Source organism: Rhinatrema bivittatum, chromosome 1 (genome assembly GCF_901001135.1).
Source record: "Rhinatrema bivittatum chromosome 1, aRhiBiv1.1, whole genome shotgun sequence".
Classification (NCBI taxonomy): domain Eukaryota; kingdom Metazoa; phylum Chordata; class Amphibia; order Gymnophiona; family Rhinatrematidae; genus Rhinatrema; species Rhinatrema bivittatum.
The window spans coordinates 616,434,658-616,448,992 of NC_042615.1; the positions used below are offsets into that span (position 1 = coordinate 616,434,658).

At 42.3% G+C, this 14,335-nt stretch overlaps 1 protein-coding gene and 1 long non-coding RNA gene across 2 annotated transcripts in view; both read right to left on the reverse strand.

Annotated features, from left to right (window-relative positions):
* AP3S1 (adaptor related protein complex 3 subunit sigma 1) overlaps positions 1–8,985 on the reverse strand; it is a 234,635-nt gene extending 225,650 nt beyond the window's left edge. The window contains exon 1 of the mRNA XM_029571224.1: positions 8,865–8,985. Within this exon, the coding sequence (XP_029427084.1) occupies positions 8,865–8,891 (27 nt within the window). The 5' untranslated portion in view covers positions 8,892–8,985. The remainder of the gene's footprint in view (positions 1–8,864) is intronic.
* A 1,950-nt stretch (positions 8,986–10,935) lies between these two features.
* Positions 10,936–14,335, reverse strand: part of LOC115073098 — a 130,776-nt gene continuing 127,376 nt past the window's right edge. Inside the window, exon 4 of the long non-coding RNA XR_003851929.1 lies at positions 10,936–10,964. This is a non-coding gene — a long non-coding RNA (uncharacterized LOC115073098). The remainder of the gene's footprint in view (positions 10,965–14,335) is intronic.

Consider the following 14,335-nt stretch of genomic DNA (forward strand, 5'->3'; position numbering starts at 1 on the left):
AATAAAAGTGCTATTTATCCGGATAAGTTAAAATTTGTCCAAGTGGCAGCAAAAGCACTTCTTAGCCGGATATGTCAGAATTTAGCCAGATATGGGTGCAAAAATGATAAAAACTTGTATTTGTACTTCAAATTTTAAGGGAATACATGAATAGATTTTACTCGTTTTATTTAGATGCTTTTACCCCACCGTAAAATGCACAAGTCAGGGGATTTTATAAGATGCACCTGGCAAATGAAGACCCTCCTGACTCTTCAGCCTGAGGTCCCCACATTTCACCCAGACCCCCACCCAGTCATTTTTTTTTTACTTTTGAAATGTTAACAATCACTTTCACCAGATATCGAGCAGGAGTAAATGTATGCAAAGGAAAGGCTTATGCGTGCAACATTGGCAGGTTGTAAAATAACAACTTATGTGCATACCTGGGAACTTTGGAATCCTGCTTCACCCTAGGATTTCTCAAGATTAGGGGGGGGGAGTGGCCATTTATCACCATCATTAATTATCATTCATATATTCATAATCATTGTTTTAATCATCAATTCATCACTATTATTCAATTCACTATTATTCAATCAATATAATAAGTATCAGTATTTAATATTAATCATCAATTCATCAGGCAGACCAATGAAACCCTGCCCAAACCACCCACCCTGAGTTGAAAGTGTGCTCTTACTGTGGAGTATATATAGTCATCGTGTTTGCCTTCTTATAGTTCTCTCTTTCTTTCTCTCTCACACACACACTGATTGAAGCCTTCCAGCTTTTGCAATGCGCATGCATGGAAATACAGTGGCTCCAGCACGTGTGCCGTGAGAGGTGTGGAAATAGCAACGGCCCGGAGATTTTATCGTCCTGCCCGGAGACACGGAAATTTGTCTAAATTTCCGGAGTCTCCGGGCTAAGTCCGGAGAATTCCCAGGTATGCTTATGTGTTTAATTGTTGGCCCCACTCTGGAATACCCCTGGCCCACCCCTTTTTTCATGCACAAGTTTCTTTGCAGTCCCCGATATAAGCAAATATATTCACTTAAATACCATTTTATGTGCACAAGGGCTATTATTTTAACATAAGAACATGCCATACTGGGTCAGACCAAGGGTCCATCAAGCCCAGCATCCTGTTTCCAACAGAGGCCAATCCAGGCCAATTGAAACTGGCAAGTACCCGAAAACTAAGTCTATTCCATGTTACTGTTGCTAGTAATAGCAGTGGCTATTTTCTAAGTCAACTTAATTAATAGCAGGAAATGGACTTCTCCTCCAAGAACTTATCCAATCCTTTTTTAAACACAGCTACTCTAACTGCACTAACCACATCCTCTGGCAACAAATTCCAGAGTTTAATTGTGCGTTGAGTAAAAAAGAACTTTCTCCGATTAGTTTTAAATGTGCCACATGCTAACATCATGGAGTGCCCCCCTAGTCTTTCTATTATCCGAAAGAGTAAATAACCGATTCACATCTACCCATTCTAGACCTCTCATGATTTTAAACACCTCTATTATATCCCCCCTCAGCCATCTCTTCTCCAAGCTGAAAAGTCCTAACCTCTTTAGTCTTTCCTCATAGGGGAGTTGTTCCATTCCCCTTATCATTTTGGTAGCCCTTCTCTGTACCTTCTCCATCGCAATTATATCTTTTTTGAGATGCGGTGACCAGAATTGTACACAGTATTCAAGGTGTGGTCTCACCATGGAGCGATTATGACATTTTCCATTTTATTCACCATTTCCTTCCTAATAATTCCCAACATTCTGTTTGCTTTTTTGACTGCCGCAGCACACTGAACCGACGATTTCAATGTGTTATCCACTATGACACCTAGATCTCTTTCTTGGCTGGTAGCACCTAATATGGACCTAACATTGTGTAACTATAGCATGGGTTATTTTTCCCTATATGCATCACCTTGCACTTGTCCACATAAAATTTCATCTGCCATTTTGATGCCCAATTTTCCAGTCTCACAAGGTCTTCCTGCAATTTATCACAATCTGCTTGTGATTTATCTACTCTGAACAATTTTGTATCATCTGCAAATTTGATTACCTCACTCGTCGTATTTCTTTCCAGATCATTTATAAATATTTTGAAAAGTGAGGGTCCAAATACAGATCCCTGAGGCACTCCACTGCCCACTCCCTTCCACTGAGAAAATTGTCCATTTAATCCTACTCACTGTTTCCTGTCTTTTAACCAGTTTGTAATCCACGAAAGGACATCGCCACCTATCTCATGACTTTTTACTTTTTCTAGAAGCCTCTCATGAGGAACTTTGTCAAACGCCTTCTGAAAATCCAAGTACACTACATCCACCGGTTCACCTTTATCCACATGTTTATTAACGCCTTCAAAAAAGTGAAGCAGATTAGTGAGGCAAGACATGCTTTGGGTAAAGCCATGCTGACTTTGTTCCATTAAACCATATCTTTCTATATGTTCTGTGATTTTGATATTTAGAACACTTTCCACTAATTTTCCTGGCACTGAAGTCAAGCTAACCGTTCTGTAATTTCCCAGTTCGCCCCTGGAGCCCTTTTTAAATATTGGGGTTACATTAGCTATTCTCCAGTCTTCAGGTACAATAGATGATTTTAATGATAGGTTACAAATTTTTACTAATAGGTCTGAAATTTCATTTTTTAGTTCCTTCAGAACTCTGGGGTGTATACCACCCAGTCCAGGGATTTACTACTCCAGTTTGTCAATCAGGCCTACCACATCTTCTAGGCTCACCGTGATTTGGTTCAGTCCATCTGAATCATTACCCATGAAAACGTTCTCCTGTACTGGTACCTCCCCAACATTCTCTTCAGTAAACATTAAAGCAAAAAAATCATCTAATCTTTCCGCGATGGCCTTATCTTCTCTAATTGCCCCTTTAACCCCTCGATCATCTAACGGTCCAACTGACTCCCTCACATGCTTTCTGCTTCGGATATATTTTAAAAAGTTTTTACTGTGAGTTTTTGCCTCTACGGCCAACTTCTTTTCAAATTCTCTCTTAGCCTTTCTTATCAATGTCTTACGTTTAACTTGCCAATGCTTATGCTTTATCCTATTTTCTTCTGTTGGATCCTTCTTCCAATTTTTGAATGAAGATCTTTTGGCTAAAATAGCTTCTTTCACCTCCCCTTTTAACCATGCCGGTAATCATTTTGACTTCTTTCCACCTTTTTTATTGTGTGGAATACATCTGGACTGTGCTTCTATGATGATATTTTTTAACAATGACCACACCTCTTGCACTCTTTTTACCTTTGTAGCTGCTCCTTTCGGGTTTTTTCTAACAATTTTTCTCATTTTATCAAAGTTTCCCTTTTGAAAGTTTAGCACGAGAACTGTGGATTTGCTTACTGTCCCCCTTCCAGGCATTAATTCAAATTTGATCATATTACAATCACTATTGCCAAGCGGCCCCACCACCTTTACCTCTCTTACCAAATCCTGTGCTCCACTGAGAACTAGATCTAAAATTGCTCCCTCTCTTGTCGGTTCCTGAACCAATTGCTCCATAAAAATGTCATTTATTCCATCCAGGAACTTTATATCTCTAGCATGTGCCAATGATACATTTCAATTACCCTAATATTGACTGGGTAAATCTCCCATTATTACCGCACTATCAATTTGGTTAGGTTCCCTAATTTCTCTTAGCATTTCACTGTCCGCCTCACCATCTTGACCAGGTGGACGGTAGTATACTCCTTTCACCATAGTCTTCCCCAACACACAAGGGATTTCTATCCAAAAAGACTCAATTGTGCATTCAGTCTCATGCAGGATGTTTATCCCGGACCTAAAGCGCCACACCACCTCCCAGCTGCTCCTCTCTGTCATTGTGATATAATTTGTACCCCGGTATAGCACTGTCCCATTGGTTATCCTCTTTCCACCATGTCTCTGAGATTCCAATTAAGTCTATGTCATCATTCACTGCTATACATTCGAATTCTCCCATCTTACTTCTTAGACTTCTGGCATTAGCATACAAACATTTCAAAGTTTGTTTTTTGTTTGTATTTTCATTCTGCTTTTTAATTGATAGGGATAAGTTAGAATTTTTTAGCTCAAGTGAATTTTTAGTTAAAGGCACTTGGACTACTTTTCTTATTATTGGAACCTCACTGTCGGGATGCCCTAATTCTAATGCATCATTAGTATCCTTTGAAGATACCTCTCTCCGAACCATGCACTGCTGAATGACTGACAGCTTTCCCGTTAGAGCAGCTTTTAAACTAGAACAATCTCCTTTTTAAAGGTTAGCACCAGCAGTCTGGTTCCACCCTGGTTAAGGTGGAACCCATCCCTTCAGAAGAGATTCCCCCTTCCCCAAAAGGTTCCCCAGTTCCTAACAAAACTGAATCCCTCTTCCTTGCACCATCGTCTCATCCGCACATTGAGACTCCAGAGCTCTGCCTGCCTCTGGTGACCTGCGCATGGAATAGGGAGCATTTCAGAAAATGCTACCCTGGAGGTTCTGAATTTAAGCTTTCTATCTAAGAGCCTAAATTTGGCTTCCAGAACCTCCCTCCCACATTTTCCTATGTCATTAGTGCCCACATGTACCACGACAGCCAGCTCCTCCCCAGCACTATCTAAAATCCTATCTAGGAGACGCATGAGGTCCGCCACCTTCGCACTAGGTAGGCATGTTACCAGGCGATCCTCATGCCCACCAGCCACCCAGCTGTCTACATTCCTAATAATTGAATCAACAATTATGACGGCCAACCTAACCCTTCTCTCCTGGGCAGTAGGCCTTGGGGAGATATCTTCGGTGCGAAAGGACAATGCATCACCTGGAGAGCAGGTCCTTGCTACAGGATCCTTTCCTGCTACACCTGGTTGGTGCTCTCCAATCATGAGTCCTTCTTCCTCCAAGGCAGCACCAGAGCTGCCAGTCTGAAGTTGGGACTTGGCTACTATGTCCCTGAAGGTTTCATCTATATACCTCTCTGTCTGCCTCAGCTCCTCCAGGTCTGCCACTCTAGCCTCCAGAGATCGGACTCGTTCTCTGAGAGCCAGGAGCTCTTTGCATCACATTCACATGTACAATTTCTCACCGGCGGGTAAAAAATCATACATGTGACACTCGCTGCAAAAGACTGGGAAGCCTCCCTCTTGCTGCTGGACTGCTGCCTTCATCTCAAATTTGTTCAGTTCCTACTTAAGTTTTAGGTTGCTATGGGAGTAGGAATGTGTCTAATTAATGTCCTTTAAATGTATTCATGAATTCACTATGGGGCAGATTTTTAATCCTACGCACGCGGGGTACGTTCGTGCGCGCTACCCGGCACGCACAAATGTACACCCGATTTTATAACATGCGCGCACTGCCACGCGCATGTTATAAAATCTGGGGTCGGCGCGTGCAAGGGGGTGCATACTTGTGCACCTTGCACGCACCGAGCCCTAGGGGAGCACCGATGGCTTTTCCCGTTCCCTCCAAGGCCGCGCCGAAATTGGTGCGGCCTTGGAGGGAACTTTTCTTTCGCACCCTCCAGCCCTACCTAAATCCCCTCCCTACCTTATTTTATTTTTTACGCCTGCCTCTTGCAGGCATATCTTGCGTGCGCCGCCAGGCCGCTGTGCCGGAGGACTTGGGACTGCCCCGGCTCGGCGCCACGCCCAAGACCCTGCCCCTTTCCACCCTTTTTTCAAAGCCGCGGGACATATGTGCGTCCCGGGGCTTGTGCGCGCCGCTGAGCCTATGCAAAATAGGCTCGGTGCGCGCAGGGGCAGGTTTTCGGGGTTACGCGTGTAACCCTTTGAAAATGTACCCCTATATGTCTAGTAGTGGCCTACAGGGGAATGATCAAACTCTCAATAAGGGTTTTTTTTGTTTTTTTGAAAGTGGCACCTGCCTATAAATTAAAGGATGAGCTAGGGGTGGGTGGGTGAGGGATGGGAGGGTTGGGAAAAATGAACAGTCTAACTTCAGTTAGTCAACCAGAGTGACTCACTGCTCTCTTGATTAACAAATGTTGGTACCTAATCAAACCAAATCACACTACCTTAACACCTTTCCAAGGTGAGTGCTGAACTTTTCAACCTTTTTACTTAGGTATACACTCCTCCTAGCTTATTTCTAGCTTCTGGCTACTTTTTTCTTTTTTGTTTTTAATATACAAGCACTCTTACTTCTGCTTCCTACTGCCTTACAGACTATTCAAAATAAACACACTAACTACTGCTTACTAGCTGCCTTACTGACTGACTATTTAAAAATACAGTCTAACTTCTGTTTATTCGCTGCCTTACTGAAACACAAACACACTAAATAATATTCCCAAATAGTTAACATTGCCCCAATAATTTTAAAAAAGACAATGTCCCAAGCAAAAACTTACTGATTCCTTTCAGCCACCAGCAAGGTGATCCTCTCCTCTCAGTGCTCCCACTGGATTGCACATCTTTTGAAAATTCACCTTTTAATCTATAACATTTTATTCAGTTGTATTAATAAGATAGTTCACGTGAAAATGAAAGAAAAATTACTAACAATAGTAATAAAATAGTAAACAAAATGTATCTAGTTGTTAAGATTATTCATTCTGTATAAAGAAGTGTTTTAAAGAAAAGAGAATATGTATGTAACTCTCTCTTCAGGTATGCCAGGTAAGTGGGCATATGACAGTACTTTCTCTTCCTCTCTGTGTCCTAAATATGAGGTTGCTGTGTGACAAGAAGGTGGAACTTCTTGTTGCATGTGTCTAGATTGTAGAAATATGGCACATAGTGATACTGCCACTCAGTGGAAAGGGGGTTGAGAGGCAAGTTATAGCCACATGGGTATACATCAGCAAGTCCCTCCAGAGAATATCTTAGGGCTTAGGCAGCACAGACCTGCAGAGAGTTATTCAAAGGGAATGGTATAAAATCACAGACAACACGGCAGCATTACCCATCTTCCTCCCATCGAAAGATTCAAGATGCTCAATTTCTCCTTATTCAGGATAGACTTTTTATTTTCCTTTTTTGTACGCCACCATCTTGAATAGAAGAGCATACAAGATCCCTATTTAATTCCCTTCAGCACTCTCCTTTCACATGCCTAACCACAAGGTTCTGTAATAAACATTTCCTTCAGTCTTTAAGGGTGTGCATGTGTAATATTGTGTATATTTATATTGTGAGCCCTCTGGGGATTTGGGGAAATATTTACTGTACCTGAATGTAACTCACTTTGAGTGAAATGAAAAGAAGTGAGCTAAAAATACAAGAAATAAAAAACAAAATAACCTAAATAATAAATACCCTCGGCGCATTGCCTCTTAATGCTAAGGCTTATTACCTCACATTTCGATGCAGAGGCGACCTCGGGGATCAAAGATTGGGACAAGAGTTGAACTTAGTTTTTGGAAACCTTAGGAGAAATTCAAGTAACAAATTTTGGGACACTTCCGGTATCCTTTGTCTTTTCACAGGATCGTCATTCTGTGTTAAAAGTGCTTTTTCATAATAGACCTTCTTTAGTCAAAAGATTTGGATTTATCCAGATATTACCAGAGAGACATGAGTGTAGGAAAAAGTTTCTTGCTATGCGCCAGGAGGTCTTGGCCCTTGGTGCACAGTTTATTCTTCGGTACCTGGATTGGCCACTGTTGGAAACAGGATGCTGGGCTTGATGGACCCTTGGTCTGACCCAGTATGGCATTTTCTTATGTTCTTATGTTCTTACCCATGTAAATGTATAGTGACACATTTAAATGTGAAATTTGTATACTTTGAACTTTCATAATTGATGTCTTACTTGGACTTCCATGTTAATCATGGTTAGATTTATCTATTCTTATTGGCATAATGTTGTGATATGAACGTTGACCCTCTTTTTTTTTTTTTTTGCTCTTATATTATTTCCTATATTTTTAGCTCAGTTTTTTTCATGTGCCTCCCCCTATTTTTCCTATTTAAATGGGGAGGGTTTTTTTGGCTTATGGTTTGTTTTTTTTCTTGTATTTTTAGTTTGTATAAATTTACCACCAAATCTTCTCAGTTTTTTTTTTTTTAACAAGCCTTCTTGTGTTTTATATATACATTTCCCATAAATATATAGAATCTAAGTAGCCAGCAATACTAGTGTAAATAAGTAAAACAAATTACAGTGGTGGAGAGAGGTGGCCGGTGCTGGCACCACAGGGGGGCAGGGACAGGACTGCAGTGCAGGGCCTTTATTGAAGCAAGCTGTTTTGTTGGTGGCGACGATAAAGCATGCACTTTCCGCAGAGAGAGGGAGCAGTAGGTAGGTTTGCTCTGCTGCTGCAGAATTGAGCTGGGACGGTCTAATGGAGAAACAAAAAGTCTGTCTTTGAAGCTCCTGCTGCTGAAGTATTTTAAAGGGGATGTTGTGCAGTGACTGGCATGCCTATAGGTGGCTCTCGCTGCTGGCTTGAGCCAAGGCTGGTGCCAAGGAGGTGTCAGGAAACATTTTTTTTACAAGCTTCTGCAGTCACATTAGAGGCTGAAGGGGCGATGAGGCGGCTGTGAACCTGAAAGTGAGAACTGGGTTGTTGTGCCGCTACCGCTAGCCACTGGGAGATTTCAAATAAAAATAATAAACAGAGGCAAAAGAGAATGCAGGGGAGCCTTGTGTCCAAGGCTCCCCTGCATTCTCCGCACCTTACAAGATCCTGGAGGAAAAGTTTAAAGCCCCTCCGCACATTACAAGATCCTGGAGGAAAAGTTTAAAGCCAGGCAAACCTGAAAATAGAATGCAGCACCACTGCTGAAATCACTGCAGGAAGACTCCCACTGGTGGGAATAAACTGGAGAAAGCGTTGGTAATGAAAGCCATAGAGCAGGTTGACAGAATGGAATGTTTCATTGTACAGGGGACTAATGGCAATACTTACAGTGACTAAAATGTTTCCAGGTTGCATGTCATTCCTTTGCAAGGCTCTATTTGCATATTTCCATAACAAAAAGATTCTAAGCAGGCAGGCTCAAGCCAGCTAGCAATTCTTCATGGCAGTGCTGTTCGTCTGCAAGGGAGAGTGGAAGGATACATGGGGGATCATAGTATTCACCTTTGAGAAAAATTTGGAGACTTATTGAGTGTTTTAAAAAATGTAAATGGAAAATAAAGGATGCTCTTATATCTAACAGGGTATTCAGAACGGGCATGGTTTATTAGTCAGGTGCCATGATAGAGGTTTAATTAAGAACTATTTTTTAGTGACATCATCTGCATACTATTACTATAAGCTGTCTGTGTATGACAATTTGGAGATGACAGTTGAGAAACTGAGAAGAAAAGAGCGTAGAAAAGTGTCTCTGTACCAGTTCTCAGAAAATTTGGTTGAAACACAGTCAAAAGTTACAGTAAAAGTGAGAACAGTATTAAAAACGTTTGACGTATAGTAATTTTCTTTTATGAACATTTCAACCTGACTGAAAAGGTAAGAGATAGATTATCTAAAAATAACTGATTGAAACAGGGATGTGGGACAGTTTTATCCTGTTTCTAGAAAGAGAGACAAAGTGCATTTGAAAGAGAGTACATTTGGAAGTGAGATATATTCCCATAGCGAATGAACAAAGTCCTGAGTGAAGGAGAATTTCTTTTTGAGATTGTAGCCCAAACCCAGAGACAAATCATTTTCTCTAGAGAATTGGATATAAACCTGGAAATGATTCAGGCTTGTAAAGTGTTGGGGATAGACCTGACTGCTGCTGTTAGATAAATCCCTGAATATAAAAAAAAAAACAGAGGGACTGGAAAAGAATTTGAAGCAGGAGTATGTTATCTCTAAAACGTACTAAAAATGCTGAGAACACTAGAGCCATTTAGGCAGAGGAAAATGTTCTAATAGAGCAGATATTTTTATAGAGGAGATTATGAGTAATACTTGCTGCTGAAATTGTTTCAGCTGCAGGCTGAAATCCAAAAGCCAGAAAGAGTTTGAAGCAGAGATATTTTAAAAAAGAAAAGAATTTTAATGCAGCTGAGGCTCAACATGAGGCTTAATCTTTAAGGGAGCAGAGTAGTATTTCATACTGTGACAAGTCACAGAAATTTCAAAGGGAGTCCTAAACATGCTATAACCCTGAAACAAACTGGAATCCAGCAAAGTAAATCTCAATTAAATATAGAACAAGAAAATGAAGAGTGAGTTTGTGAATGAGAGATATCTATTCTCACTTAAAAATATCTTAGCCAGGAAATATTAATTATCTTTTATTTTGTATATCTATAGGAAACAGAGTGGGGGCCATACTCATTGGCATTTAGCCAGATAACGTGTGAGTTATCCAGATAAATGTTGACTTTTTGAATATTTTGTTCACTTATCTGGGTAAATTTTAGCAGGATAACTCACTCTCCAGCTAAAATTTTGTCGGATAACATTGAGGCATTCTAGGGCAGAGTTAAGTTACCTAGATAAGTATATGGCTAACTCCAATATTCAGAGTTAGCCAGATAAGTTAACCAGCTAACTCTGGTCATGCCTAAGAGCTATCCTAAACTTAGCCAAATAAACTCATCTGGCTAACTTTAAGATAGTTGGATATATTCAGTGGTATGGCTCTGCCACAGAATATTCTGCCAAAGTTAGTCAGATAAGTTTATCTTATCTGGCTAACTCAGAAATTCTTGTGTAAGGGAGGTAGTCTCCTATTGATTTTTGACAGTCAAAGTAGTAAGAACTTCAGAACCAGAATTCAAAGGAAAGATTCTGATCAGACTGAATGGAGGAGACAGTATACCCTAGCATACAGAGATGACACATTCATGCATTCAAAAAATAAATATGCACACTTAAAAACTATCACAGGTCTGGCCAAACTAGAGACCTACAGTTTCCGAAATCTAAATATGCAAATATGGAGAAAGAAAGATAAAGGAAAGAGAAGAAAAGTTGAGAATACATATACATGAGGAAGGAAAGAGAAAACCCGAAAAGAAAAAAAGATATACTTACCTGAGGAAGATTCTACTTTTCTTTAAAACCCTGAAAAACATAAAAGCAACACAAAGAAATCAATGTTTTCAATTATACAAGAGTAATACAATTTTGGAAACTAAGAAAAGGAATGCAAAAGAAAACAATAGTTATCAGACACCTTATTATTCAGTAGTTTCTCCTGCAGGATGTATTTATTTGAAGGTAATATTCTTCAAAATAAAAATAAAATTAGCTTAGAGGTGAATTTTAAAAGCCCGGTGTATGCCAAAACCAGGAGATATGTGCACAAGTTGGGCCAATGTGCGCCTAGCAGATTTTAAAAGCCACCCATGTGTGAGCGTATCTCTCGCTATGCACACAAATGAAAGTTCCGAAAAAGGGGCGGGGTGCGAGCATGGGGGTTCCTGGATTTCATCTTGAAATCTGTGTGCAAATACTTAAGCGCCCAGACGTGATCTGAGGTCCCCTGCCGCGTAACATTACTTCTGCTATGGATGGTGTGTAAATCGTAAAACAAAAAAATACATCAGCAGGATTTTAAGGGCCAGGGTTAAAACGGGAGAAGGGAGGCTATTAAACCAGGGGGGTTTAGAAGTCCTATTCCTTACCTGGGTAAACTGGGAACAAACTGGCAAAACTGGTAATGATGTCAGCACACGTCTTTTAAATTCCCCCCACTTGCGCGGTAGAAGCGGCATATGCACGCATAGGCTGGTCCACTTAAAATTTCATGCAGATGAGAACACATATTTTATAACATGCGGGCATATATGCACGCATGTTATAAAATGGCCACGTCCCTGGGTGTGTGCTGACGAACATGCGCACTTGTGCACCCTTGAACCTGTTTAGAAGTTAGTGTCTTAGGGGCAGATTTTAAAAACTTGCGCGAGCGCGTACTTTTGTTCACGCAGCAGGCGTGAACAAAAGTACGCTGGATTTTATAAGATACGCGCGTATCTTATAAAATCCGGGGTCGGCACGCGCGAGGGGGTGCACATTTGTGCAACCTGCGCACGCTCCCTGTTCCCTCCGAGGCCGCTCTGATTTCGGAGCGGCCTCGAAGGGAACTTTCTTTCGCCCTCCCCCCACCTTCCCCTCCCTTCCCCTACCTAACCCACCCCCCGGCCCTATCTAAACCCCCCCCCTTACCTTTGTCGGCAAAGTTACGCCTGCTGAAAGCAGGCGTAACTTTGCGCGTGTCGGCCGGCTGCCCCGCTCCGTGGTCCGGTCCTGATGCTGTTCCGGAGGCCGCGGCCATGCCCCCGGAACGCCCCCTGGCCGAAACCACGCCCATGCCGCCGCCCCCGAAACGCCGCGCCCCGCCCCTAAACGCCGCGTCATCCCGACACGCCCCCGACAGGAAGTCCCGGGACTTACGCGCGCCGGCGGCCTATGCAAAATAGGCCGCCGGCGCGCACGGGCCTTTGAAAATCCGCCCCTTAGTGTAGCAATATTCTGATATTTTAATATTTGTTTTAAAGTACAATGCACTTTAAAAGCTACTGAAACATCAAATTGTTGTAAATTGTTTTTAACATCTGTATTTTTAAACTGCCAACTGATTTTTAATTAAATTTAATAATAAAACTGTTTGAATTCTGAAATGTATTATCCTGATTACAATAATTTTAAATATTTCTTCCTGCTTCTCCTCCCAAGCTCTGGGAGCATCATTGACTGGGTGGGAATACCCATATTACTTATAGAACCTAGTTTGGAAGAGGGTAACGTGTAAAATCCCTTTTTAAATAACAACAAAATAAGAAGACTCCAGTACTAACAAAATAGTCCCAGAAACCCAGAATCCTAAGCCTCCTGGTTAAGAGACTTCACATTCCATTGTAGAAAATTAAAGGAGATGTTTACAGTAGTGTGGCTGTAGCCCAAACATCCAGCTTCCCAAGACCCCTACATAGCCTGCCAACTACATGAGCTCCTACATTTCCATTAGAACTTATAGGGGGGTCCTATTCAGAAAGCTAGAAATTCAGTGGTCTAAACATCCTACTGAATATCCCTTATCAAAATTATTCAATTAATTTTAACTGAATAATTTTAAACCTTACCGGTCAGCTTTTGAATGTGGCCAGTTAGGTCTAAATTTATGCAGATAAAGGGGAACTAGATAAGCAGACACTTAAATATCCAGTTAAGTGGCCATAAAAGACACCCCCCCCCCCCCCAACAAATACCAAACCAGAATCATCGCGGGCCTCCAGCCTAATTTCCATCCCCCTATCTCAAACGTTAAAACAATCACCTCGTACCTTCATATAGGCCCTGATGTGGCTTGGGATCACAGGCAATCCTAGGTGCTTCCAGCATAGCTTTTAGCAGCATTTAGGTATTGGTGTAACTGTTCAACAGCAGCTAAGAGTTGTGCTGGGAGTGCCTGGCATCACAGCAGACTGTGATCCTGGGTCATATCTTGTCTGCTTTTCCAAACCAATTGCTCAGCTCTATAACCTAGCCACTGCCTCAGAGATCCCCTATCCCTCTTCCATGCTTTCTGAATTTAGATACTGTCCTTGTGTCCACCACCTTCTTCTTTCTCCTACCCTGCAACCCTTGATCTTTCTTTTCAGCCTTCAGCCTCCTCTCCAGCCCATAAAATCTCCACCATCATTTATTCTCCCCTCCCCATTGCACCTCTTCTGTTCTCTCAACTCCTTTCAGTGCTGATGGGCTAGGAGAGGGTCCTACAAGGAAGTATATCCCTTGTGGGGCTAGAGGATCCAGTGGCAAGCTACATTCAGCTGTTTATGCGGCAATGAAATTATCCTAAGAAGATATGGTTAATTCATTCTGTAATGTAATGTTTCCAGGACTGTTGCGTCGGAGGTGGACCCTTGGGCCGAGGTGGGGTTGATGCAACCCGTAGGAAGGATCCTACGGGTCCCCACTGTTGGCAGGCGAAGAGGGCTGATGGACGGATGCCGGCTGGCGCTTCACCGATACTGGCCCTCGTTCCCTGCGGGTTGAGCCTTTGGGTGTCGGAGCTGGTTGGACTTAGGTGGGCCTCCGTCAGTCGTCGTCGATGGAAGGATCAAGGTCAGCCCAGAGGCAGCAACAGGAGAGAATGACAGTCTGTATTGGACAAGGCGGGGTCCCGGAGACCCGGGCGCCAATAGAACCAAAGTCAGACAGGGGGCACCTGAGCAAGAGCAGGCTGAAGCCTGAATAGGCCAGGTCAAGGACGTAGACTGAAGAAGCGTCTTAGGGCAAGCTGGAGTCAGGGCTGGCTGCAGTGGCAAACAAGGCTGAGGACTAGATGAGGAGAGAGTCAAGAGCGAAGTCAGGCAATGCAGAGGTCTGGGTCTGGAGAGAAGCAACGGAGTAGTCAGGCAATGCAGAGGTCTAGGTCTGGAGAGAAGCAACGGAGTAGTCAGGCAATGCAGAGGTCTGGGTCTGGA